Source organism: Dipodomys merriami, unplaced genomic scaffold (assembly GCF_024711535.1).
Source record: "Dipodomys merriami isolate MVZ:Mamm:240054 unplaced genomic scaffold, mDipMer1.0.p SCAF_2, whole genome shotgun sequence".
In the NCBI taxonomy this organism is placed as follows: Eukaryota; Metazoa; Chordata; class Mammalia; order Rodentia; family Heteromyidae; genus Dipodomys; species Dipodomys merriami.
Genome location: NW_027203381.1, coordinates 66,244,460 through 66,269,943, shown reverse-complemented (window position 1 = coordinate 66,269,943; position 25,484 = coordinate 66,244,460). Strand labels below are relative to the sequence as shown.

Below are 25,484 nucleotides of genomic sequence, written 5' to 3'. Positions count from 1 at the left end.
AGCTAGAAAAAATGGTCTGCAAAAATGTAATAGAGTTGTGATAGAAGGCTTAAAGTGAAAGTTTTATATTAAAGCATTAAATTCCTTTATTCCCCTTCCTGACATCAGCTCTAATGACATACCTCCTAGTGCTATATTAAATCAGAGACCAGGAATGGGTTTTCAGGATTTTTATTTTAAAAATGTTCTTGGGTACCAATCATATGGCAATGGTTATTTTTCTCTTTAGATTCTGGTAAATGGAACTATTTTTGCAAGAATGTCTCCTGGGCAGAAATCAAGCCTTGTTGAAGAATTTCAGAAATTAAAGTAGGTGGTATGGCATGAAAGGAAAAATGTATCTGTTATCTATTGCTGTGTAACAAATTCTTCCAGTCCTTAGAGGCTTAGAACATTATTTATCACTTTTATGTAACTGTAGGTTAGGACTCCAGGTATGGCTCAGTTAAAGTCTGGGTCTCAAAGGATGCAATCAGGTGTTGGCCAGGAATGTAATCATTTCAAGGCTTTGACGTTACCACCAGAATCACTCTCATGTTGCTGGATAGATTTACCTCTTCGTGGACCTTTGAACTAAGAACCTCCATATTTCATTGATGGTTGGAAGAAGCCATTCTTAGTTCTTTGAGACATGACCCATTTCACAAAGGGAACTTGCATAATGTCACTATTGGCTTACATGAGGTTAAGCAAAAAAGAAATATAGAGACAGAGACTGATAGAGAGAACAGACACAGAGAAGTATTTAGAGAGACAGAGACACAAAGAAAGAGACCCAGAGAGGTGGACATTGTTGCTTTCTATATCCTAATCTCAGAAGTGACATCCCATCAGTTTTCCTGTCTTCTCGTCATTAAAGGCAAATCATCAGGTCCAACCTACATTCAAGAGAGTGGATTTCACACTGATAATAAATTGCAGGATGCCACAGACCACTGAGGGTCATTTTAAAGCTGCCTACACTGCTGTAGCATCCATTTGGTACTCAAAGAGCATCCTGTAGAAGGTCTCCTGCTTAAATGTGAAGGAAAGAAATGATGGGAAAGAGTTTTATAGTTTAGCATGGAAAAAATGGGAGTGTGTAGGAGTGACTACTAGGATGAATCATTAGATGATAGGTGAGCAATTTTCTAGCCTTCTTGGCAAGAAGTGAAGTGGCATCTCTGTAATAGCGGTGTCCTTTCTTATCTCACTCAAAAACATAGATGCCAAGTTACATCAGAGAGAAACAGTTTTTTTGTTGTTGAGACTAGATCAGCTTTTTGCCTTCTGTGAGTTTTACGGTTTCTGGACTGCAATTTAAAACAACAACAACAACAGAGTAGTGAAACGCTGGATGATTGCTTATGAGTACTAGGACAAATTGGGAGAGTCAAATACAACCTAATAGCTCCCATAATGCTTTCCCACTGGGAAAATGACCAGTATCTAAAGTGACCTATTCACTCACATGTCTCAAATACCTGAGAAATTTTGTCCCTAAAGCAAAATTAACTCAGGAAAGCACATGCTATCTGAGAGTAAGCTGTCATTTCAATTTCTCCATCTTCTTCTTCCTGGTTTTATCATCTATGTTGTGCATAAGGCTGTGCAGATTCTTTTTCTGAAATCAGGGAATACCAGAAGAGGCAAGGACATTCGAGTGATACAGAGATCAGATACATGCATTACGTATGAAGGATGGAAGCCATTCTCAGCTCGTATGGGCACTGTGATGACATACGTGTACATATGCTTATAGGGTGATTTCCATCCAACATTATCCCAATACCAAATCCAGCCCAATATTTCAGCCCAATATCAGACTGAACCATATGCATTTGACCAATCTGATCTACAAAAGAGTCTTTGTTTTTGGCCCAACCAGCAGTAAGAACCTGATATTCATCCCTTAGTTGATTTCATTGTTTTATCAGATTTCGGGAAAATGTCACTGAATTCTTTATTGTGTTATAACCAATCAATTCTAGTAATAATAGAAGGTGCCTGAAATTCCTTTTCTGACAGCAGCTCTAAGTTTTACTCCTGTACATATAAAATGCTAGCACATCTGACTGCTTTGGATGGAGGCATATTATTTCATTGTCACTCTGAGCTGCAGTAGGAGTATGGGTACTTGCCTCTAGTTTTGTCTTCTAAATTATATCTCCAATGTTTCTCATAGAAATTTATGACCTCTAAACCCTCATCAGCGACCAGAATTCAGCCAGGTTAGGGGATGAGCTCTGTATTAGGTTGTGTGAAAGAGGACACGTTCTGATGTGTGTCATCACTGTTTTGGCTGATGACCTTGGCAATATCACTACCATTTCAGTGTGATTGATCGAAACAATTTAAATAATGCAATGGCCTTTCCTCTTCTGGGACTATGTCTGTCCAAGTAATTTTCCTTCAGCATGATCGCATGTATGTTCAGCGTACACTTACACACCCATACACACATTACCTATGAGTTAGTTGTGATAGAAATGATGCGAAGGTATGGTCATACCATTCATTTTCCATATCCTTTCCCCTGCAGTTATTATGTGGGCATGTGTGGAGATGGAGCCAATGACTGTGGGGTGAGTAGAAATAACTTCTGCTGTCATAGATAGTTCCTCAGTGACCCCTTGAACACTCCCAAGTTCTCTGAGTCAGTCTCTTCATCCTCCTTCCAGCAAACATTTCTTCATTTTGTTGTGTATGTGTTCATCTCTATCTGACTATGAGTGAGGGGTGGAGGGAGATAGATTAAGGTGAATTACTCAGCTGTTTTCTGGAAACTCCTGGAACAACGAAGAGGTGCTACTCAGACTCCCACATTTCAGACCTAGTAGAGACTTTACAACATTACCTGGTTTAAATAGTTTGTGTTACCAATAATAAAATGAAAGTATATACCTGATAAAGTCTTAGTGAAGGAAAAGAGGGGTTTTTGTTTTTGTTTTTGTCTTTAGGTACTAGTCTTGGGGCTTGAACTCAGGGCCTGAGCATTCATTTTCCTGAGCTTTTTTGCTCAATGCTCAGAGTTCCACAGCTCTACTTCTGGCTTCTTGGTGGTTAATTAGAGGTAAGAATCTCACAGACTTTCCTTCCCAGAGCAGGCTTTGAACTGTGATTCTCAGATCTCAGCTTCCTGAGTAGCTAAGATTATAGGTGTGAGCCACTGAAGCCAGGCTAAGTGAAGGAAAAGTTAAAAATGGATTACAGTTTTGAATTACATGTAAATTTTACTTATTTCCATCAAACTTCCCCTCTGAGGTTCATATTTAACTTTAGCTTCACCAAAAGCACTCACTGAAATCGTGACTGAGCTATTTTGCCATTACATACTATAACAAAGCCTATAACAAAGCCGAGTGATTCTCAGATTATTTCTCATACGTGACAGAAGGAAAGTATGTGTTTCATATTGTGAGTTTTAAAGATGTTGTTGAAACAAGAGTTTATCTTGAGGATTACATATATAAAGGAATTTTTAGTAGCTAATTGTGTGATACTGCATGAAGAAGGTGGGTATATGTAACTCAGTGATAGAGCACTTGCCTACCTTGAGAGAGGGGTGACCCACAATATTAAAAATGAAATTAAAGAAAAAACAAAGAACAAAAGGATGCTGGCAGCTCACATGGGTAATCCTAGCTACTCAGGAGGCTGAAATGTGATGATGGAAATTTGAAGCCAACCCTGGCAGTAAAGTGCATAAGACTTTTATCTCCAATAGCCTACTTGGAAAAAGCCAAGAGTAGCTCTGTGGGTCAAATGGTAGAATGCTAGCCTTGAGCAAAAGAAGCTCAAGTTCTAGGACCAGTGAAGAAGAAGGAGGAGGAGGAGGAAGAGGAGGAGAAAGGAAGAGGAGGGAAGGAGGAGGAGGAGGAGGATTGCTTTGTAACCCCAAAGCATATTAAATATTTTAAGATCTAGGTATTTTACTTTCCTCTTACATATTTGCTCCAAAGTTCTGTGAAAATTTTTGGTCATACTTTTGCCTTATTCTTCATGAGTAGAAACTAGATCTTAGTCTGTTGTTGAAAAGTAGAATAAATATCAATTCTTAATAATTATGTAGAGTTCAAAATAAAACAAAGAGAACAAATGCTAAAAATAAGTCTCTGTTCCCCCAAGAGTTTATAGAACTCTTGATAGAAGAAAGAAGTATACATGAAAACAACCCTAACATATGGTATATGACTCTACATTACCTAACAGAGATACAATACACTTAGGGGGAAAAGAGGAAGGAGGAAATATTTGAATACTTATTGAACTTGTATCTAGTATATATCATCTGTGGTACTAGGTACTTTTGTATTATACAGAACTTCATAAATACAAATCTCATTTCATGCTCACACATTTCTTATAGGATTAGGAGCCCTTTGGCCTGATTATTGACCAGTCTTTTTCTGCGTTCTCAGTCTTGTCAAGAAACATTAGTTCTTACTGCTGTGGGACAGCACAGTTCAGCATAAGTGGAACCCAGTCTCTCATCTACTGATATTGCTGTGTGCCTCCTACTTTATCCTAACACTTAAGTGGTTGGCTGGTCCAGGTAGAGTAGAAGGTGGGAATTAAGCTCTTTTCCTCATTTTTCATGGCCTTCTAAATGTAAGAGCTGAGATGGTGAAGGTCCGCAGCCAAAATCCATCTGAATTCTGTCACTTTTAAAAGGCTTTTGAAGTAGTACTTATATTTCCTTATGACATCTTCTTTCCACACAGAACATGGGGCTGCCTAGAGATGCATGTGCATGCATGCACACACATACACACATATGTGCAAACATGATTCACTGTTTAATTGATGTCTCTTTAATTGGTAACTTTGTGGGTCAGGAAAGGGAGGAGATACCAGGTTAAAGAACAGCATAACTAGAGACCCAGAAAATATTTCCAGGTACAACTCAATGATGTGATGGACAGTGTATTAGTATTTGAGTAGTCAGAATCTGGAGTGAGCCATCATGAGTTGACATGGATCAATCATTCCAGGCTCTGAAAATGGCTCATGCAGGCATCTCGCTGTCAGAGCAAGAAGCATCAGTGGCATCTCCTTTCACCTCAAAAATAGCCAACATTGAGTGTGTGCCTCACCTCATCAGGTAAGCGCCACTTCCCCTCCCTTTTCCCCTTGGGGCCAGCAGGCTCATCATCTGACTGAGGAGACGGACAGACTTCTACTATAAGTTAAAGTCATAAATGCCATGATAGAGATGTGGGCAAAAATGCTGATAGAGCACTAAATTGAGGTACAATTAGTGCTGTTTGAAAATACTAAGTTACACACACACACACACACACACACACACACACACACACACACACACACACACACATGATCTTTTACTGATTGACCCTTAAAAATAGGTGGGTTTGGGCTGGGAAGGTGGCTTAGTGGTAGAGCGCTTGCCTTGCATGCCTGAGGTCCTGGGTTCGATTCCCCAGTACCACTTAAGCAAAAAGAAAAAAAGCCGGAAGTGGCGCTGTGGCTCAAGTGGCTCACTAGCCTTGAGCTGAAGAGCTAAGGTGTCGCGCCCAGGCCCCAAGACCGGACCCCCACCCCCAAAAATAGGTGGGTTTGTCATGTGGACATTTGATATTTAAAACCTGTTTGCATTTCTTGTCTCTTTACTTCATATACTGGATACTTGCTGGAATATGTCTCCCAGCTATTTTGGATGAGTTAGAAAGCCAAAAGGGGACAATACTAGTTTATCCAAATACTGTTGTATGGCTCCAAAATGGAAGTTTATGAATATTCAAAATGTTGACATAAAAGATAGTATGATTGGTTAGGCAACGGAAGGAAGGAAGAGCAGTTCATTTTCCCTGTTTATTTTCTCCAACACTTTATTTCTGATCTGATCTTTATTTATATCTTAAATGAAATTACAAATGAAACAGTAGGTTTTGTACTTTTGTTCATAAATCTGTTTCTCATTGTCTACTAAGCACTTGGGGGTAACTTCCAGACATATATGTAGTCAGTGTTATGGAAGTCATCACCAAACTTTGAGGTTTATCCCCAAATGACAACCCTGTAACTCTCTAGCATGTCCCTTGGTCCATCAGGACCAACAACTTACTTACTTTAAGGAAAATGTCCAACCTGAAATTTCATGACTTCAGACAAGGCAGCTTTACACATTTCCATTGACTCTGTACCCATGTTCTTCTTCAACCTAACACATCCTTACATCTTCTATCTTCAGAGTAGCACCTCTTATCAACTCCACAGGCCCTGATTTTTTTGGGGAGGTCAGTTGTGGGGCTTGAACTCTGGAGTTGGATGCTGTCCCTCAGCTCTCCAGCTCAAGGCGAGAGCTCTACCGCTTGAGCCACAGCACCACTTCCAGTTTTCTAGTGGTTTATTGGCGATGAGTCTCATGGACTGTCCTGCCTGGGCTGATTTTGAATTGTGATCCTCAGATTTCAGCCTCCTGAGTAGCTAGGATTATAGGCATGAGCCTCCGGTGCCAGGTGCCACAGGCCCTGATTTTCAGGAAAATTTGGTCCTTTAAGTCAAGCATGGATATTCAGAAGCTCAAAGTAATTTTGACTCATCACATGTGTTATCCCACAGCAGTAAGGACTAATGTTTCTTGACAAGACTGAGAATGCAGAGTGCACAAAGAGGCTAATACTTTACTGATTTGTCATTGCCGAACCTCTCTAAGATTTTGGCTACATTCCTGTTGGCTTAACCTTGGCTTAATACAATGATAGCATCAATAATGTGATACCCATCATGAATATAAATCATGCAGTTCTTTGTAAATGTTGTTCTCTGTGTCAAAGAAGAGTGCAGTCTTCATTGAATGAGTTAAATTCTAGTATGTGTGTATATGTGTGTATGCAGATCCATACAAGACAAAGAATTTTATACCTGTTGTATGATGAGATGTACCTCATGAATTTTCTCTACGTAAATGAACATCCAGACAATACAGTAAATATTCCAGTTGAGTTTCAGAACTCAAACCATGAACAAAATTTTCATGGGTCTGGAAAGATAAATAGGATTGGTGTAAACAGAACGCAGGAGTGAATTCTAGGTGGGGAGAGGGGAAAGCTCCTTATTTACAAACAGGGTGGCCGTTTCAGATTGTGGCATGGAAGCCACTTAGCCCAGCTGGCAGGGATCTTTCTTAGATGAGAGCCATGTGGGTTAAGATGGAGAGCATGTGTGAATTAGCTCTTGTAGAAAGCCTGACCTCCTGGATAGTGATACAAGGAGGCTACCTCACCCATCTAAAATGCGTTGGTACTTGAACATCAGATGCTGTTCTTCATGCATGTAGCCCAATTAATTTCTGAATGCCAAATGCTGTTTAGAATACAAGTCATGATGTAAAATGTCTCTGGTGGCAGATGGTAGAGGAAGACTTCAGGGTAGAAATTGTTTGCTTTTATACTTCACAGCTTCATAAGAATTAGATATGATTCAGCTCTGTTAAGCTCATTTTACCTTTTATGATCCTTGACAGTTCTTATTCCTGAGAAAGTGCACTGGGGTGGGGGAGGAATCGGGAGAAGGGTCTAAGCGATAATGTGTTTTTAGATGCATACATCCACATTTGCATTTTTCATTTTTATCCTTTGATACATTATTCACTAATTTTTATAGTTCAGGTTATTTAGGATAAGAACTGTATCTAATTCATTATTTTTTTAGCAATCATAATGCCCTATCACTAAGCTGGGCACATCACATTAGAAGGATATTAGCTAATATGTGAATAAACGCGTGAGCTACTTAAAATTCATAATCATTAAGAGCTGAGTAATTGTAGAGTCCCATGCAAACATTCCTTATTGTGTACATAATTTTTTTAATTTCACTTTCTTTTGAATCTGGGTGTTTTCATTTTTCTGGAATTATGTATAATTACAGAATAAGGCTAGAATCATAATATTTATGTCAGACTTGGGAAAACAATCCAGGCTTCTTCTCAGCTTTTTTAAAAAAAATTTTTTCCTGCTCAGTTCTGTGTCAGAAACAAATGGTAGCACCTCACCGCCTCATGGAAAACATCTGCCTGAGCATCCCAGTCTATTTCTTACCCTTCATCTTCTCATCTTGCCTGAGGCAAAGTGGTTAATAGTTTCATGTCTCTATTTGGTTAAGAAAAGTCCTGGAGCAGAACGAGTGTCCGTGTCACCTGCTGGAAATTAAAAACAGGACTGACGCGGTCTCTCCCATGAGGATTTGTTCCTCTCTGAGCAGAAGAGACTGCAGAACCATCAGGTGTTGCTTCTTCACGTTGCCGTCTCTTGGTCTGCTATGATCCATCCTGCGGCAGAGCTCAGTTGAAGGATAACAGCTCAAATAGAATTTTTTTTTAAAAAAGAGGAATATCTACTTTCTGAGCTGTGGTTTTTGTTTTTTGGGTTTTTTTTTGTTTTTTGTTTTTTTTTTTACCAGCAGCCTGGATCTTTTGATCTCTACCCCAGCTTAGATGACTGCCCCAGGTTCTTCCTGAAATATCAAAATCAGCAAACCTATCTATCTCAAATATTAATCACATCCACGCCACTTAAAATTTGAAAGCTCCCATTCTTTAGCTTTATGCATCTAAGAACCTCTAGAACTCACAATTTCCCAGAAAGCAGAGGTTGTTAGAAGTCATAATCAAGTCAACGTTTGGCAATTTGCACCTTATCATAATGTTGCAGTGTGTTTATAATATATGGTGATCTTATTTCATGGAAATTACTGCTTGATACATTTTACATTCTTTGTGATTCCCAGTGTAGCTGGTATCTCATAAGACCTAAATAAAAGTGAGTCAAGAATCAATGGGGATGTAATGATGAAAGTATGGCATACACAGAGGAGAATTCCAGTGATATAACCCTTTTGAACAACTAACTTACAGTTTAACAAAATAAATACTAGGAAGCTGTAGCATGTTTTGTTGGTAGGAGGAGGGATTTCCAAAGGAAGGCAGATGAAAGAAGAGAGAAAAGGTAGGCAATTACAGCCATAATAGTCAATGTACATATGTGAAAATAAACACAAAGTCATTTGAGGGGATAGGTGGGGTTAAAGAATCAAGGATGGAAGTAATGATTAAGGACAGTATGAATGAATGAATGAAAGAGTAACTGAGAGAATGAATCAGTGACTTGGTAAATAAGGGAGCATGAATCAGTAATAAATCAATGCATTTGAATAGGGTATTAAAATCAAGCTGTTTTATGTACTCATTACCTGACAGGAAATGAAAAACTCTCTTTAAAACATCTTAATAATAACAAAAAATTATATTTAACAGTATCAAACTGTTTTTAAATATAAAATACACATAAACTATGTAAATTTTTTGAAATATAGACTTCATAATTTTTAATGTATACAACTAAATTATATGATTTATTTTAACTAGTATGTGTGACTAATTTTTTATAATTTATTTTGAACAGAGAGGGCCGAGCTGCTCTGGTTTCGTCCTTTGGAATCTTTAAGTATTTGACCATGTATGGCATAATACAGGGTGTTGGAATTTTACTGCTTTACTGGGTATGAATCAAAATCATTTCTTTTACAACCTTGGTTTTTTCTTTAGAGGTATACCCCCCGTCCCCGCCACAGAAGATTCAGTGTTTTATAAATAAATAATATTTCCCAAAATGGTGCCTACAAACTTAGGAACCTGGTAAAATGGTACATGAAATATGAAACTAGAAATAAGTAGATGTGGATCAGTTTTCTAGGGTGTTGGGATTTTTGCCCTCTTTGAGTTCCTTTTTCTTTGAGTATGAAGAGATCATCAGAGCATCCTAAATATAACTCAGCAGGAAGTGGATCAGTCTTCATCTGTGGAATAATTTTGGCAAAGGACTAAGAAGAGATTTAAAAAAGAGAGAAGTTTTTGGATTCAATTTTAAATCATTATAATTCTGCAAATCTTCCATACTGGAGCTTTGCTCACAAACCTATCCAAAACTTATAGAATGAGCAAAGACTTAGCAGTTCTTTGGCGCTGAAAAGAGATGCTTAAATTATGAATCTATTAAGAATTAGAACTTTATAAAGATTGAAAGTAATTTTCATTAGTCCAAGCATAGCCTTCTCTACAGTGAAATGTTTCAATAGGGTAAGACAACTATAGGGAAAAAGATATTTCACTGCTTTTGATGGGGATAGGGGAGGGGGTAAGGGAAGGTGAAAAGATGCACGAGAGGACCACAGATTAGAGCATCCTGTGGATTATCACCTAAGGCCATACACAGGGGGCTATAAAGAGGCCAGGTGAGGAGAAATAAGATCTAGACTGAGTCAGGTAACCTGAATTCAAGTGCTGCATCCATCCAAGACCAATATTAGGTCTTTCCCTTAGCCAACATCTACCCCCTGCCTCTGGGAAGCTGAACTGGTGGGCTGCTACTATCTCCTTCAGGGTGGTAGGAAAGCTGATCTTAGAATGAAAACTAAAACTATGTTGAAAAAGTCTCCCTATTCTGTCTCTTTCTGCATATACATAATTTTACCACTTTTATGGGAAAAGAAGAAGAGAGGATAGGAGAAATAAAAGAGATAACAGTTGGGATAGGCCTTGCAGTTTTCCATAAAAGTTGAAGCAGAACTTAAGTGTTCAGGAATATGGGTAGAACCTAGTCCATTCAGAACTCATTCACTCTGATGGTTAGACAACAACCCAGAAATAACTGGGCCTTAGTTTCATCCTTTAAGAGGTCAGCCATAGTTTGTACATGTATAAATCCTTATATATATATATATATATATATATATATATATATATATATATAATATTCTCAGAGCCAGGATATAGTTTAGAGCTCGGTCAGTGGATATGAGCTAATAAAGGTAGCTAGATTCAAAAGATGTTATAGACGATGACTTCCTAAAGAGTAGTGATTTGACATTTATGCCTAAATACTTCAAGTCTGTAAGTGTGAGCTTGAAAGTTAAGTTCTGTGTCTATTCAGTTATTTACAAAGTTGGCAATGAGCTTGATTAGGGAAGGCTCCTTGTTCATTTTGTGAACATTAACTGGTTCCCAGAAAGCTATGCTGCAGACCCAACCCATGGATAAGGATGGAGAACAACTCTATTTAAATAAGCTGAGGCCTTGAGTTTAAATTTTAAGCCTAAAGTTCCTGAAAGAACTTTTAGGCCTCAATATCTTATATTGAGAACTCAACAGCCCAAGTTGCAACGACAACTATCAGATTAATCTGACTGATAGAAAGATGGTACCAGTCTGACTGACTCATTGATGATATGAAACGCAGTAAATTCTGGCATATACTGATCCAGTCTCATTCCTTCCAGTGAGATGGATCATGGTTTCCAACCTAGGCAAGTCTAGTTAATCTATATAAATTATCTCTAGTTAATCACAGAAAAATCCAGAAGTGGTGCTGTGTTTCAAGTGGTTGAGTGCCAACCTTGAGCAATAAAAGAGTTCACATCAGTGCCCAGGCCCAGAGTTCTAAGCTCCAGGACTGGCAAAAAAAAAAAAAAAGAAAAATGAGTGTTGGGAATAATAAATATGCAGATAGAAACCACATTTAACATTTATTTTTTTTCTTTTATAGCAACTACAAATCTTTGGGAATTATCAGTATCTCGTGCAAGATATGGTTATTACTTTGATGGTCTGTCTGACAAGTAAGCATTTTAGCAAATCAAACCTTCCGGGTCATACTTGTGTGTGAGATTCTAGAAATACACAAATAAGAACTTGATAGCCTATGATTTTTTTGAAAGTAATATTTGTGGAAGTGAGTTGAGCTTAGATTAGTGGTAACATATCCCAATAACAGAAACCTTATTGACATAGTCTGAATCCTTTATAGTTTGTGAAGTGAAAATCTGAAAAGGATTTTTTAACCCAAAAGCCACTTCCCATTACTCAGCCATGCCTCACATTGACATGAAACTAGATTTCTGCTAAGTCTTTGACATGTGAGAACAAATGCTAATGTTTTCTTATAGTTGAATCTTCTCAAAAGTAAGGTGTGGCTTAGAGCAGCTATTGTTCATTTCCTTCCTTTGAGATGACACTGATAAAGCATTTCTGATCAAGGAACTCAGAGTCTGATACTAACTTTTAATAAGTGAAAAAGGTGTCTACCTCAAGGGAGAACACAGAAAATGAATGGTGCTGTCACCTTCTTTTCTTTGTTCAACAGCAGGAGGTTAGGAAAAAATAACAGAATAGCAGACAATGCAAGAAATTAATAACCTTGGAATTTCATGTAGCATCTTAAAATACTGATATTGAAATTTTATTATAGCAACCCAATGACAAAACTTAGCAGTATCTGAGTGATCAGTAATATCAATTTTGGTTATTAGAATGGAAATGTCTATTCATAGCCCATTAAATACTTTTCTACATATATGAATGTTTACATGGCTGGATAATCTCGAATAAATGATATTTCTTCCATAATGTTGGATATTTTAAAGCAATTTTTATGATTTGTTGGTTACAGTGCTAAAAAGAAAAAGGAACTCCAGGAGGTTCCAAAACCTAAGCTAGTAGACAGAAGCTTGGAGGCAAAGTCCGTGGCCCAAACGTCAAGGCCATGACCCTCTTCCATCTCTCTTAATCTCTGACCTTTCATAAATAATTTAAGACATTAAAATTTTCCTCATGAGAAGTGTCCTCATAGTGTTCTGAGGGTCAGGTACAATGAGACTCCTGTAGAAAACTTCATAGCCCAGACCTTAGTAAACACTCACAATGAATTGAATGACCTCATGCTGTACCTGTCCCCTCTCTACTGTTAGAAGACTAGGTAACTCAGTGAGCACTAGAGAAGAATCAGAATGGAATGGATTCAGGTAGGATAGCATTATTAGAAAACATGGCACACTGGCCTAGTGTTGCTTCTGAATTGGTATGTGACTTCGAGCAACTTTTTCTGAGCTTTTGCACACTTGGTCAGGATAACAAGTTCTGGAGTTGATCCCCATGAGGGTGTGGCTACTTCAGTCTTTTCCTAGAGATGAAATTCAGGGCCTCATGCTTCATAATTGTGCTTCCAGGTTATTTGCTATTAGTTTATTTCTCCAATAGGGTTTCTCACTTTTGTCTGCACTGACCTCAGCTAGCAATCTTTACTTCTACCTCCCAAGTAGGTGGGATCACAGGGGTGTGCCACTAGACCTGATCTCACAGCTTCTTTATGAAGTCTGCAAACCACATTCCATCATGGCTAGTGGGATGCAGAGAGAACTCCAAGCACTGAAGCCAGTGGTTTCTATGATCTAGGTGCTTGGTTACTCTTTATCCCTGTCCTCAGTCCACCTTGTGCGCCCCTTCTTTGTGTGCTCAATACTACCCAGAGTTAAACCAAACGTCACAGGATGATGTTTCTTTCTTTCTTTTTTTTTAAGTAACGACTTTAATGATTCTCTTTTTTTTTGGGTCCAGTAGTGGGGCCTGAACTCTGGGCCTGGGTACTGTCCCTCAGCTCTTCAGCTCAAGGCTAGCGCTCTACCACTTGAGCTACAGCGCCACTTCCAGCTTTTTTTTTTTCTTTTTGCTTATGTGGTGCTGAGGAATCGAACCCAGGGTCTCAGGCATGCAAGGCAAGTGCTCTACCACTGAGCCACCTTCCCAGCCCCACAAGATGATGTTTCTTCAGCTACCAGCCACAAGTTTGGGGGTCCGTATGCCACCTGGAGCAAATAAATGGGTGGTTATAAATATAAAGGTTCCCACTCCCCTTGGTTTCAATGAGTGCTGCAGCAATTCACAGAACTAGGGAAATGCTAGACTTACTATTACAATTTTAGTTATAGCAAGAGTATACAAGTCAGAAAACAGTCAAAAAGAGACACATACAAGGTAAAGTCTTAAAAGAATACCAAAGGAGGCTTTCCTTTTCTTTTCCTTGTAGAGTCAGGAAGACTTTCCTTTACAGGGTCTATGACAATGTGCAGAGTATCATAAACCAGAGAAGCTCATTGGAGTTTCAAGGTTTAGAGTTATTGAGATCTTATTGTGTAAGCGTGAGTGACTAAATCATGGGCTACAAGTTTGTACCCCATCCCTAGCCCTCCACTATTGGAAGTCAGGCTATATATAGCTCAAATTTTCCAAATACAAATCACACAGTTTCTCTTTGAGGCATACCCAAACCATTCTTGTGACATTCATAGATTCTCTCAGATCCACAATCAGTCATCTTATTAGTGTGAATTGTCAGGGACCCTTATGAAAAAGGATGTATCTCAAGGAGTGGAGGAAAAGACCCACCAAATTCTATAATACACAGTTTCCCTGTATTGTCTTCTGGAAATTTTGAGGGGAAAAATGATCTATCTTTTCTGTCCATGTACACTCTACCCCTCCCCCAACCTTTAGCCCAGCACCCTGGTGGGACAACAGTAATATTACTGGATCCGTAAGTCTGAGCTACATAAAGCTTCAGAAAGAATGAGTTTGAAGGGCCTTTATGTATCACCTGAAACATTGCAACATTCTCATCCTACACATGATAACTAGAAATCAGAGTTCACGTGAGTAAACTAGAATTTACCCTTAGAACATACATTGGCAAAACAGAAGACCAACTTTTGAGCTTTGTTATCCTGAAATAGATACCATTTCCCTAGCCCTCTGCCCCTACAAGTATGAACATAAACCTAAGTATATAATTCTAGTTTTTTCTTTGCAACAAAGAAACCATGAAAAGGTAGAGGTGACACATATAAGGACAAGGACTGAAACATATCTATAATACAGATCTCTCCTCACATCTCCATGTCTTTCCTGTTATGTCTTAAGAACTTGAATACATTTTACTTCCTAGGGCTTATTAGGATATGTAGTGTTTAAGTAAGATGTAGTCATCTTTTTAAAAATTATATATCATTTTTAATTTCTCATTATTTCTAATTCTTTTAATTTATCAAAAAAATACTAAGATAAAAATGCAATGAATTAAGGGTCTCTTGAGTCACAGCTTTGGCTCTTTTGCTTTTAGTTTTCATATAGGGTTTTGTATTAACATTTCCCAGGTTGGCTTTGGAATCCTATTACCTCTGCTTCCTAAGTGGTTAGGATTAGATGTGTGCCAATAAACATGGCCTAATAATGTCTTAACACTATTATCAAGAAGTAAGATTGTTTAGGCTTTTTTTTTTCTTCCCAGCGGGATGGGATGTAGTGGTCCTGTAGCTGTAGTAGTCCTGTTGATTTAGAAAGGAGCAGAACACCCTTCTAGCACTGACCCCAGTGACTGGCACATTGAAGTGCTTAGAGCATAATGGTGGAATGGTGAAAAGTGAGGGCTTGTAGGCTCTTATTCCCCTCATTCCAGTTCTTCACTTTTCCATCATCAATAAGAGGTAATATTAATGGGTCTTCACCCACGTGGAAACCCATCTCTCTCTTTTAAATACCATCTCTGCTTAGTCTGGTTATAGGAAAAGGATTAGCACCAAATGTCTGGTTAAAATATTAGTCTAAGAACTTTGTAGCTTATTACTTTTTGCTCCGAAGATGAAATCAAATCATGGATGAGATCAATGCTCCTAGTAGTAATACCCATTACTATAGGCAAAATACACAATTAGCTAATGTGTTCATGTAAACATAAACATAGGCTTTATGTTTATGCCAACTGAATCCTAACACAAGGTCCATGGCAATATGCACTTATATCATTTATGTAATAAAGTTGTAAAGGGAAAACTGCACTTACCTTTCAGTGAGCTGGACTCATGCCTACCCGAAGCTGGCACCGTATCGTCCAGCAGGACAACTTCTTTCTCCTCCTCTGTTGCTCTCCATCTTTTTGAATACTTGTTTCACTGGCATTGTGCAAGTGTGTGCATTTCTCTCTGTGAAGCAACAGCCTTGGTATTGTGAGGTCTACCGATACAGGTGAGTTCATCTTCTTCGTTTTAAGTATATCGCCCAACTTGGCTTTAGGACATATCTTAATATTTTGAGTTTAAAAAATTATGTCACCAGCTTATGAAACATAAATTATGAGTAAATAGGAGAAGTTCCTGAACTAGAAAATGATACACAAAATAGGCACAATGTAGGTAAATGGGTATGGCTGTGTTCCATAAAACTTTATTTATAAAATCAGGTGGTGAGTTGGACTTAGCATTGGAACCATAGTTTGTTAGGACTTGATACAGACATAAAAGAGATACTTGCCTAAATTGTTTTGTAGTTTTCAAGTGACTGTCAAAATACTAGTTGATGGCATGACAGCATTGAAACATTGAAACACTGAAACATTCTACATACCACAAGTCTCTTCAACTCCTTAGGCTTTAATTTCTTCAAACATAAAGGTAGATTATCAAGCTCCTTTTTCCCTCAGGAAGATTTCTTCACCACAAAAGAAAATACTCTTTTTAAATGGGACATGTATAAATTCCCCTCTCTCCACTGGAATCTAAAGTCCTTGGAGCCACCAAACTCAGTGAAACACAGACTGAAAACTACAAAATGATGTTTAAGACTCTCATTTAGACTCCAGTTCAACAAGTATCATTGGGAACAAATAATTCCATTCATTTTCAAAACCACATTTGTCTCTAAATTTGACTACCTAAACTCTGAGAAGTCAAATTCTGATTGAAAATAGAAAAAAAAATACGGGTATAGCTAAAGCAAAACAAGAAAATCACTTAGCTCTTACTAATGAGCTGCACCAAACCAGCCCTCAACCTTCTTTTTAGTGAAATGAACCAGGTACTCTTTGGTGTTAAACATCAGATCACCTGGCCTACCTGTCCATCTTTTTGTAAAAATGTGACTACAGATTGTTTCATTATTTTATTTAGAAAACATTGCCTAAATGTTTACTATTTGCAAACCACATTTCTGGACTCCAATGAGTTCAGAATAATAAAAATTAAATCTAGCAAGCCTGTTCTTACTTATAATCCCAGCACGTGGAAAGCTGAATGGGACAGGAAGATCATTAGTTCAAGACCAGCCTGGGCTACATAGTGAAACCCTATTAAAAATTATTTTCACTATTAGAAAATGAATTGTATTATAAAATGTTGTAACAGTAATTTAAATGTTTCAAGCTAAACAAAAAAGCTAAAGGAAACTAGTTTTAGATTTCATTGTTTGAAAAGGGAAAATAAAAAGAATATAGAAGATATATCAATTAGGGCTGGGAAAGCCCAAATCTTAAGAAAAAAATCTATGAGTACATATAATACGACCCAACTGTGCCTAGTGACAATGCTGTGTTATAAATTTGAGTAAAACAAAAAATAATCCCAAGTGAGGCACCGGTGGCTCACACCTGTAATCCAAGCTACTCAGGAGGCTGAGTTCTGAAGATCATGGTTCAAAGCCAGCCCTGGGCAGGAAAAGTCCATGAGACTCTTATCTCCAGTAAACCACCAGAAAAACCAGAATCGGTGCTGTGGCTCAAGTGGTAGAGCCCTGGAGTTCAAGCCCCACAACCGACAAAAAAAAAAAAAAAAAAAAAAGAGAGAAAACAAAATAATGTCAGAAGAAAATTTCCATATTAAGGCAACTCACATCCCATAGCTGAGAAATAAATATATATCAGCAAAATAATTACAAAATTATGCGCGGAATGCACTAACAAAGGCCAGAATAGAGTGAAGTAGATTCATTTCCCAGTAAAAGTAATTTCAGATATAGCGAGATCTGAAGGATAAACTTCACTTTGATTAGAGAGAACAGCATGCTTGACTCAATGCTTGAAATGGTGGTACTTGAGGAACAGGAGAACAATTGTTATTAGTGTAAGGTGTGTGTGTGTGTGTGTGTGTGTGTGTGTGTGTGTGTGTGTGTGTGTGTGTGTGTGTGTGTGTGTGTGTGTGTGTGTATGGGGGGGAGGAGGATGACAAAAGATAAAGCCAGAAAGGTAGATTAGGTCTGGAGTAGGAATGTCTTCTAGGTCAATCTGATAAGTTTGAACTTGATTTAGTACCAAAACACCACCATAGACACCTCATGATCAACGAAGTGTCATGTCCAGACCTTTAGGAAGATCCCTTGACATATGAGGAGAGAGGATTAGAGTAAGAACACTCAAACTCAGGACACAAGTCAGGAGGGTTACACAAGCGCATGAAAAAGAATACATCCATGTGCATACACACAGACAGGTACACATACACATTCAATTCATGTGGTACAGTTACTCTGAATTAAAACAGTCCCAGAAAACTGCCATTCAAGCTTTCAAAGACAGATTTCTTATCCGAAATGAAGTGCCAGCCAAAGAACAATCTTGGCTTCTGAATTTTATTTCTTCTTTTTCACTTCAAGAAATGAACAAAAGATGTTTTGGTAGTTACCAGTTGGAAAAGATTGAAAACTAAAGTCCCATGGTAGTGATTAAACTTTTTTTTAACTTAACGGGTGAAAAGAGAATAGAAGGTCCCATAAATGCTGGTGATTGTTTTGTAGCGAGTGCTTTCGGGCCAACCAAAGTAATTTCTCAACCAATGGGAGTGTGGAAAGGAACTGGACTGGAAATGCAACTCTGGTTCCTGGTTCCGTTGTCAGTTTTGAGAGTACCACCCTGTGGCCCATAATCACCTTCAACTGCATCACGGTGGCATTTATCTTTTCTAAGGGAAAGCCATTTCGAAAACCCATCTATTCAAACTGTAAGTATGTGAAAGTTACTTTGGCATTCTGAATATTTTTCTGTTTCTCCATCCTCCCTGGAGTTGCAACTCAGTGCTGTAGGTAGAAGCACTTGGAGTTACTCGTGATTGATTGTTACATATAATGTGCCCAGGTAAGGGAGCCCATGGGCAGAAGCTCATTCATTCCCATGTAAGGACAGACACCAATAGTGTCTTTGTCCTGTCCTGTGAATCTAAAGGATTCTTTTTTTTTTTTTTTTACCCAAACATAGATGTCAAGGTGATTTATAAAAGGTTTTAACCAATTCAAATGCAAGGTGGTCTTTGGACAGCTTTTTAACAGTGGAAAAGTTACCTTAAACATTTCATGCTTCTTTTTCCTCTTCTGTATAATTAGAACCCCATCCTAAGGGTGAGAACTATATTGAACCCTACCTGCCTTCCTCCTCTCTTTCCTTTATTTCTCTCACTCTTTGCCCCTCTCTCTCTTTCTTGTTCTTCCTGTTTTTAGTATATATCTATTATTGTTATTATAAGGTGATATGCAGAGGAGTTATAGTTACATAAGTCAGGTAAATGAGTACATTTCTTTTTGAACAATGTCACCCCTTCCCTTGCTCTCTCCCAGTTTTCCCTCCCATTCCCACCCACAAATTATAGAGTTCATTTTCAGCATAGTGTATAGTCACTTCTGCATCTGTTCACCATTTTTCTACCCTTTCTGTACCTCCCTTTCCTTCCCCAAACAGATAATCTTACTAACAAGACAAAAGGTAAAGAAAAACAGCAACAAAGAAAAAAGCCTTATTTCAATTTCTTAGAGTTCATTTCAATAAATATTCTTTTATATGACCATATGCACATAGCTATTGATCATATGCACAAAGCTATTGATAGCTTTGTGATTCCCCCTCTCTCTTTCTCTCTTCTCTCAAATTGGGATTTGAACCAAGAGCCTTATATTCTTGCTTAACTTCTTGGCTCAAGACATGGTATTCTATCGCTTGAGCCACACCTTCACTTCTGGCTCTTAGCTAGCTAGTTGAAAATGAGAGGCTCTTGGATTTGTCTGCCCAGGCAGACTTCAAACTACTATCCTCGAATCTCAACCTCCTGAGTAGCCAGCATTACAAGCATCCAGCTTAAAGGAAGCATTTCATATAAAATGCCTAGCACAGTACATTGGAAGGGTCTAGTATTTATGCTGGATACTCCAAAACTCTAAAATACTTCCCCAGTACTAACAGGATCTTAGGATCTTATCACCAGGAGGGTCAAGTCACTTTTCTTCTCTTCCTCCTTCCTTCTCTCTGCCTCACACCCCTCTCAAGAAGGCTGATACCTCTTCTCAGAGGTGCTACATCAAGTTATGATGAGAGAGTGGAGTGTCAATGAGCACAGAGGGTAAAATAGGACTCTGCTCACTTCAAAAATAGTGGCTGCTGTGTGTAAGGTCCTCCCTGGGAAGGTCGAGCAGAACCTCCCTCCTCTTGGCTAAGTCTCTGCCCAGTACCTGCGTCACCTAGCTAACTGGCACACCTGGAGGCAGTCACCTGCCCCATCTCCCTGAGGTCACATCCACATCAGGTGTGACTACACCTTCTCCTGCCCCCTGGTCTTGGTAAGTTCTGGCCTGGCTGTGGTTCAACTCTTTCCCCGCCTCCTCTTCCCCCCCCCTTCCCCATTGTGTGGGTTTCCAACTTGACCAGAGGTAGCCTACAGCTTGAAAGTAAACCTTTCCCCTGCTCTCTCTTTCCTCGGCTGCCAATTTAATTTACCTAACACTGTGGAGCAGTGGTTGCTTCCAATTTCTAATGGGAACTGATACAGAACTGAGGGAAAGGAGTGGACCGCCAATACTGGAATTTTTAAATACAACTTATGAGGGTTGTAGAATCATTTATTTCGCAGAAACGTTTGGTTAAATGATAATCTTATCTCAAACAGCTCTAAAGCTCTATTTTACAAAGTGTCCTGTTAATATCTTTGACTGTCATTGGAGTTCAGACCTGAAATATATCTAGATGCTTTATTCTCTCATATCAATACAATGAAATTAATCCATTAATACATTAATGAAACTTCTTTTTTCACATGCTGTTTAAATACTTAATGTGTTATAAGAGGAAAGAAAATATAGACTGATAAGTAGATCATGTCCTATCAGACATTGACTGTGGAATTTTATATCAATGGCTATCATTTGATCTAGGATGTACTAAGTTAAAATTAAGCTCACCAAGAGGTAATTGAGCCTTTGCAGTGATTTTTGGCACCCACACATCCTGGGAATTTTGTCTCTCCAAAGTAAAGAAATGGGGCAGCTCATTTGTAGTAACTAAAATATGGCTAGGATATTCTTAGCAGAGGATCACAATAGCTCAATAGCTATGTACATATGACCATATAAAATGATGCTTATCAAAATGAACTCCAAGAAATGGAAACAAGAGCGTGTGTGTGTGTGTGTGTGTGTGTGTGTGTGTGTGTGTGTGTGTGTGTGTGTACTGTTTGCAGTTCTTTTTTCTTTCTTTCTTTTTTTCCTATGGTTTATTCCCTGTTGCCACTATTTTGTTTTAATTTCAGGGCACCCTTTGTTTTGTATATACATTTATCTGATTTGGGAAAGGGAAGGGGAATCGCATAGCAAGGTATACAAGCACCAGGGATCCTGGGTGGAGATTACTTCATTTAGGTTTCCTGTAATACATTTAATAAATAGAGTCTAGCCCCAGACTCATGAGAAAGATTTTCAATATATCACCTTTTATCTTACAAGAATTTGAACATATTTGAAAACATATGAGGATATATCAACACATCTGAAGATGTATCTAGTATTTGCCCAACAGAGATAATTGATTCTGCAATGTGTGCCCAATTACAGGAAACATTCTTTCAGCATCTAAAAATAATGTTTGATGTTTCTGCAGATACATTTTCATTCTTGTTGACATCTGCCTTTGGCATGACAATTTTCATTCTGTTTTCTGACAGTGAAGATCTATACCAAAAATTGGAGGTAAGTGCTACTTATTTGAATGTGTGGTAAGATTCACATGTATCACATTTATACTGCAATTTGAAAGTCAATTGTTTCTGTATTCTCTCTGACCACTAGATATTGTGGATTTCTATTTACTAAAAGAAAAACCATCTGACATTTCTTATCTCACATGTTTTCATATTATTAGTGTTGTCCTTGGGCACATTTATCTTGTTCAAACCTGAAATACTGGGTTTGCATATTTTATTCAGCCACATTCTACCAGTACTATGTATTAATACAATTGATTCTCCAAATGTAATTTTAAACATTTAATAGATATTTTTAATGCTAAAAGGGAAACAGAATGCAAGCGCATGGGCCAATAATGCTTTGTTCAGACATACTCAACATTTGAATGTTGCACATGGTCAATGTGCAGTTTTTTGTGAATGGACATCATTCGATCCAGGTTCTACTGAGTTAAAAATAAATTCATTAACAAGTTCTGAATCTATTTTTTTGGACCTAATATTGTGAGAGGTATAAGAGAAAGGGAAGGTTAACCACTGAATTTGAGGCTATATTTGTACATTGAAGATGAACCATTCTTCAGTGACACTGTGTCCTGGCCTCTTGATGCCATCTATGCTTGAAGAACTCTTGCCATGATTTTGGATTTGACTGTCATCATGAGAGGCTTCATGGAGTAACAGAACTTGACTAAGGTCCAGGCTGGATTTTGCCAAGTGAGACAGACTTGCATCTGATCACGAAATAACTTTTTGCCTAAATACAAGTAGAAAGTATTAAAAGGACTTCTTTTTTTTTTAATTTTATTTTATTTGAGAACATACTGTACAGAGGGGCTACAATTACATGGGCAGGATAATGCATACATTTCTTACCAAGCATTGCAGCCTCCTCCTTTGTTTACCCTTCACCTCCCTTCCCAGCCTCCCCCCTCCCCCCACCCATTCATACCCCCCTCCCCCCCCACACTGACATTGTAAAGTTGGTTTTGACATGACATTTTGTACTTCTCATTGTTGCAACAGGTCCACCTGAATCCTTAAACGACTTGTTTGTCCCCATCTCCTCCACATGTTATACTGACATCAAATATAGTGAAAGCGGGGGTTACACTGTGGGGGAGGGACATACAAAGCAACAAAGAAATAATCTTATAAATGCGTTAGAAACACATGCATGAAAGAAACGAAAACATTAAAATACATATTTAAAGGTTCATTTTCCTAACATCACATTATCTGACTAAAAGGACTTCTTTTGTCTCAGAAATGCAAAGAATGTAGGGTAGTCAGGATGGAAACCAAGTCTTGCTTTACAGAGGGTTTAGAAGAGTGTCTACCACTGAGGGAGTCTGAGGAACAGGAAGAAAGAATAAAGGAAGGATTAAGTGGGCCAGGGTAGCCTGTGAGGTTTACATTTCATGCCAAAGCAAGTCAGTGAAGACTTTTCAGAAAGGTGTATAAGACAGATTGACTGTAGGATGGCCAGGGGCCTGTAGAAAGGCAGAGAGGCCTCAAAGGGAGAAGCTAGAATCATTCGTTCAAAACATCATGAACTCTAGACTTTGCTCAGTATCAGGATAACAAAGATAAGATGAAGTCATTGCTCTCAAATTGTTCAGAAGCTAAGAAAGAAGGAAGACTTATGTGTAAGTAAATCACGCTAAATCAAGTGCTTTCCAGACCAAGAGCTGGAGAGGAGCTTACCTGCAACAGGTTGGTGGGAGATCCCACTGGGCCCCCGCCAGGGCCAGGATATACTCTTGGATCCTACCCATCTTCCCCCAGACCCTTCTACCCAATGTGCTATAGTCCATAACTTTGATCAGGCTGCCCCTACTGAGAAAACAAATGACCAAACATAACACATATCAGTTTATTGATTAGAATTTAGTGTGATTGAAGACCTCGTGGTTATAATCCTTAAGGGAGCCCCACTCCTAGGCCTTTATGGGTCAGAAGTTGGAGATGTAGGCTACCCTTTCACTATGGACATAACCACAGAAAATTAGGGCTCTCACAGCTAATAAATAAGGCTATCTGGTGGTCAGTTTGTGAGCCATGCATCTTTGAAAGGTATTGTTTAAACTCCTTGCAAAAATACAAATGGCTTTTTTTTTTCATAAAGCCATTGAATTCAGGATCAGGAATATTATTTGCTCAAAACATTTTCACTCATTCTCAGTCAAAGTAAACTTGCTCTTCTGCCCTAACTTTACTTTTACTATAATTTAACTGATAAAATGAACTCCAGGTGGATTTTTCTTTGGGAGAATCCGAAGCAAGACAATTAGTAGATGAATGGTTTAGTCTTACACCAGCTTCCCTGCATTTCAGATGAAAGTGAGTCAGGCTGTCCTCCATCATACCACTGTCACCTGAGGTGAGCTTGCTAGATAGATGCTATCAAGCCAGGGAGGGCACAGCCCAGTGAGTCAGCTCTCAGTTGGGTTCTGGCTCTGCCCTTGATTATTGGCTTTGAGTCAGTGTTTGGGCGTCACTGACCTTCCATCTAATCAGTTGGAAAAGAGAGAAAGTAATGCTAACCCTCCAAGCTTGGTTATTACAAGTACGTAAGACAATGTAAGATGATGACTATGTGCTTTTTAAAGTAGAAGAGATGCAATATCTAATGATTGCATTTCTTTTTTTTAAAATTTTTTGTGCACATACTGTACAGAGGGGTTACAATTACACGGGCAAGATAATGAGTACATTTCTTATCAAGCATTGCAGCCTCCTCCTTTGTTTACCCTTCACATCCCTTCCCAGCCTCCCCCCACCCCCCCACCCAACCCTCCCCCCCCCCACCAAAGTTGTAAAGTTCGTTTTCGACATGACAACTTGTACTTCTTATTGTTGCAATGGGTAATGATTTCATTTCTTTTTCAAAGTTCATCCCCACCATAACTTCATGGAGAGTTTCCATTTTGGTGGCATCCCTGACCCACTTCTGCGTGGCCTTCTTTGTAGAGGTAAATTCCGTATATTTTTCTGAATATTTTCCTGGGCAAAATATTTTTTCTAGGGGAAAACAAATATTCATTTGTTTGTCAACAAATGAAGGGTGTGACATTTCCAACAGATATTCCGTTTTAGAAAACTACTTTGATCTTTACATATGGTAGTTACTAAAGTATTTTGTTTTTTAAGTATACATGTTCTCTTTGGACAAAGATTCAAAACATTTTGGAGGCTATTGAGAAATGGTCCTGGTGTCTTTTTGCCACAGAAAACAAACCACTGAGATGGTTCTCACTGGGCCTCACATGAAACCATTTTGTTAAGACTTCTCTAATGTTCCCAATAGTTTAGAAAAGGCAAGGCCAGGTGATCTTGTGGCTCTAAAATTCAATGAGACCTTTTAGAGTGAAGAGCAAGCTTAGGAGGCCTTCCTTAATCAAGAGAGAAGGGACAAAGAATACCACTGTCCATTCTCATCAATCTCAGCCCTCGTAGAGCATCCCTTCTAGCACTTTTCTTCTACTCAGTGTCAGCAAATTATCCACTCAGCAAAAGGTTCAGATGCAGGTTTTAAAAGAGAAAGGTAAAAAAAAAAATCATGCAATGAATTTTACCTTGCATAAAGGGATCAACCATATGTAGATGTTATCTACCTATCTATCTATCTCTGTCCATCTATATATATATATATATATATAGGTATATATCTCTCTATCTATAGATATATTTAAAGGTGCAATTAGTATAATATTTCTCAAAGCTTTTAGTATAGGAATTCAATTTTGAGACTATATTTTAAAAACATAACCTAAAAGGAGGCTGAAAGAAATCTACATGTATTTTCAGCATATTATTACTTACCATGGCAAAATGTAAAATTTAAACATTGTATTTAAATACTTATATAGCAATTATATAGAATTAAA

General features: G+C 38.3%; 1 protein-coding gene across 2 annotated transcripts in view; it reads left to right on the top strand.

Annotated features, from left to right (window-relative positions):
- Atp13a5 (ATPase 13A5) overlaps positions 1-25,484 on the top strand; it is a 100,940-nt gene that overhangs the window by 73,387 nt on the left and 2,069 nt on the right. For both annotated transcript variants that reach the window (XM_070029846.1, XM_070029845.1), the window contains exons 21-29: positions 230-309; positions 2,522-2,564; positions 4,974-5,083; positions 9,408-9,504; positions 11,547-11,619; positions 15,679-15,853; positions 18,392-18,594; positions 21,510-21,598; positions 24,489-24,569. In XM_070029846.1, coding sequence (XP_069885947.1) covers positions 230-309; positions 2,522-2,564; positions 4,974-5,083; positions 9,408-9,504; positions 11,547-11,619; positions 15,679-15,853; positions 18,392-18,594; positions 21,510-21,598; positions 24,489-24,569 — 951 coding nt within the window. The remainder of the gene's footprint in view (positions 1-229; positions 310-2,521; positions 2,565-4,973; positions 5,084-9,407; positions 9,505-11,546; positions 11,620-15,678; positions 15,854-18,391; positions 18,595-21,509; positions 21,599-24,488; positions 24,570-25,484) is intronic.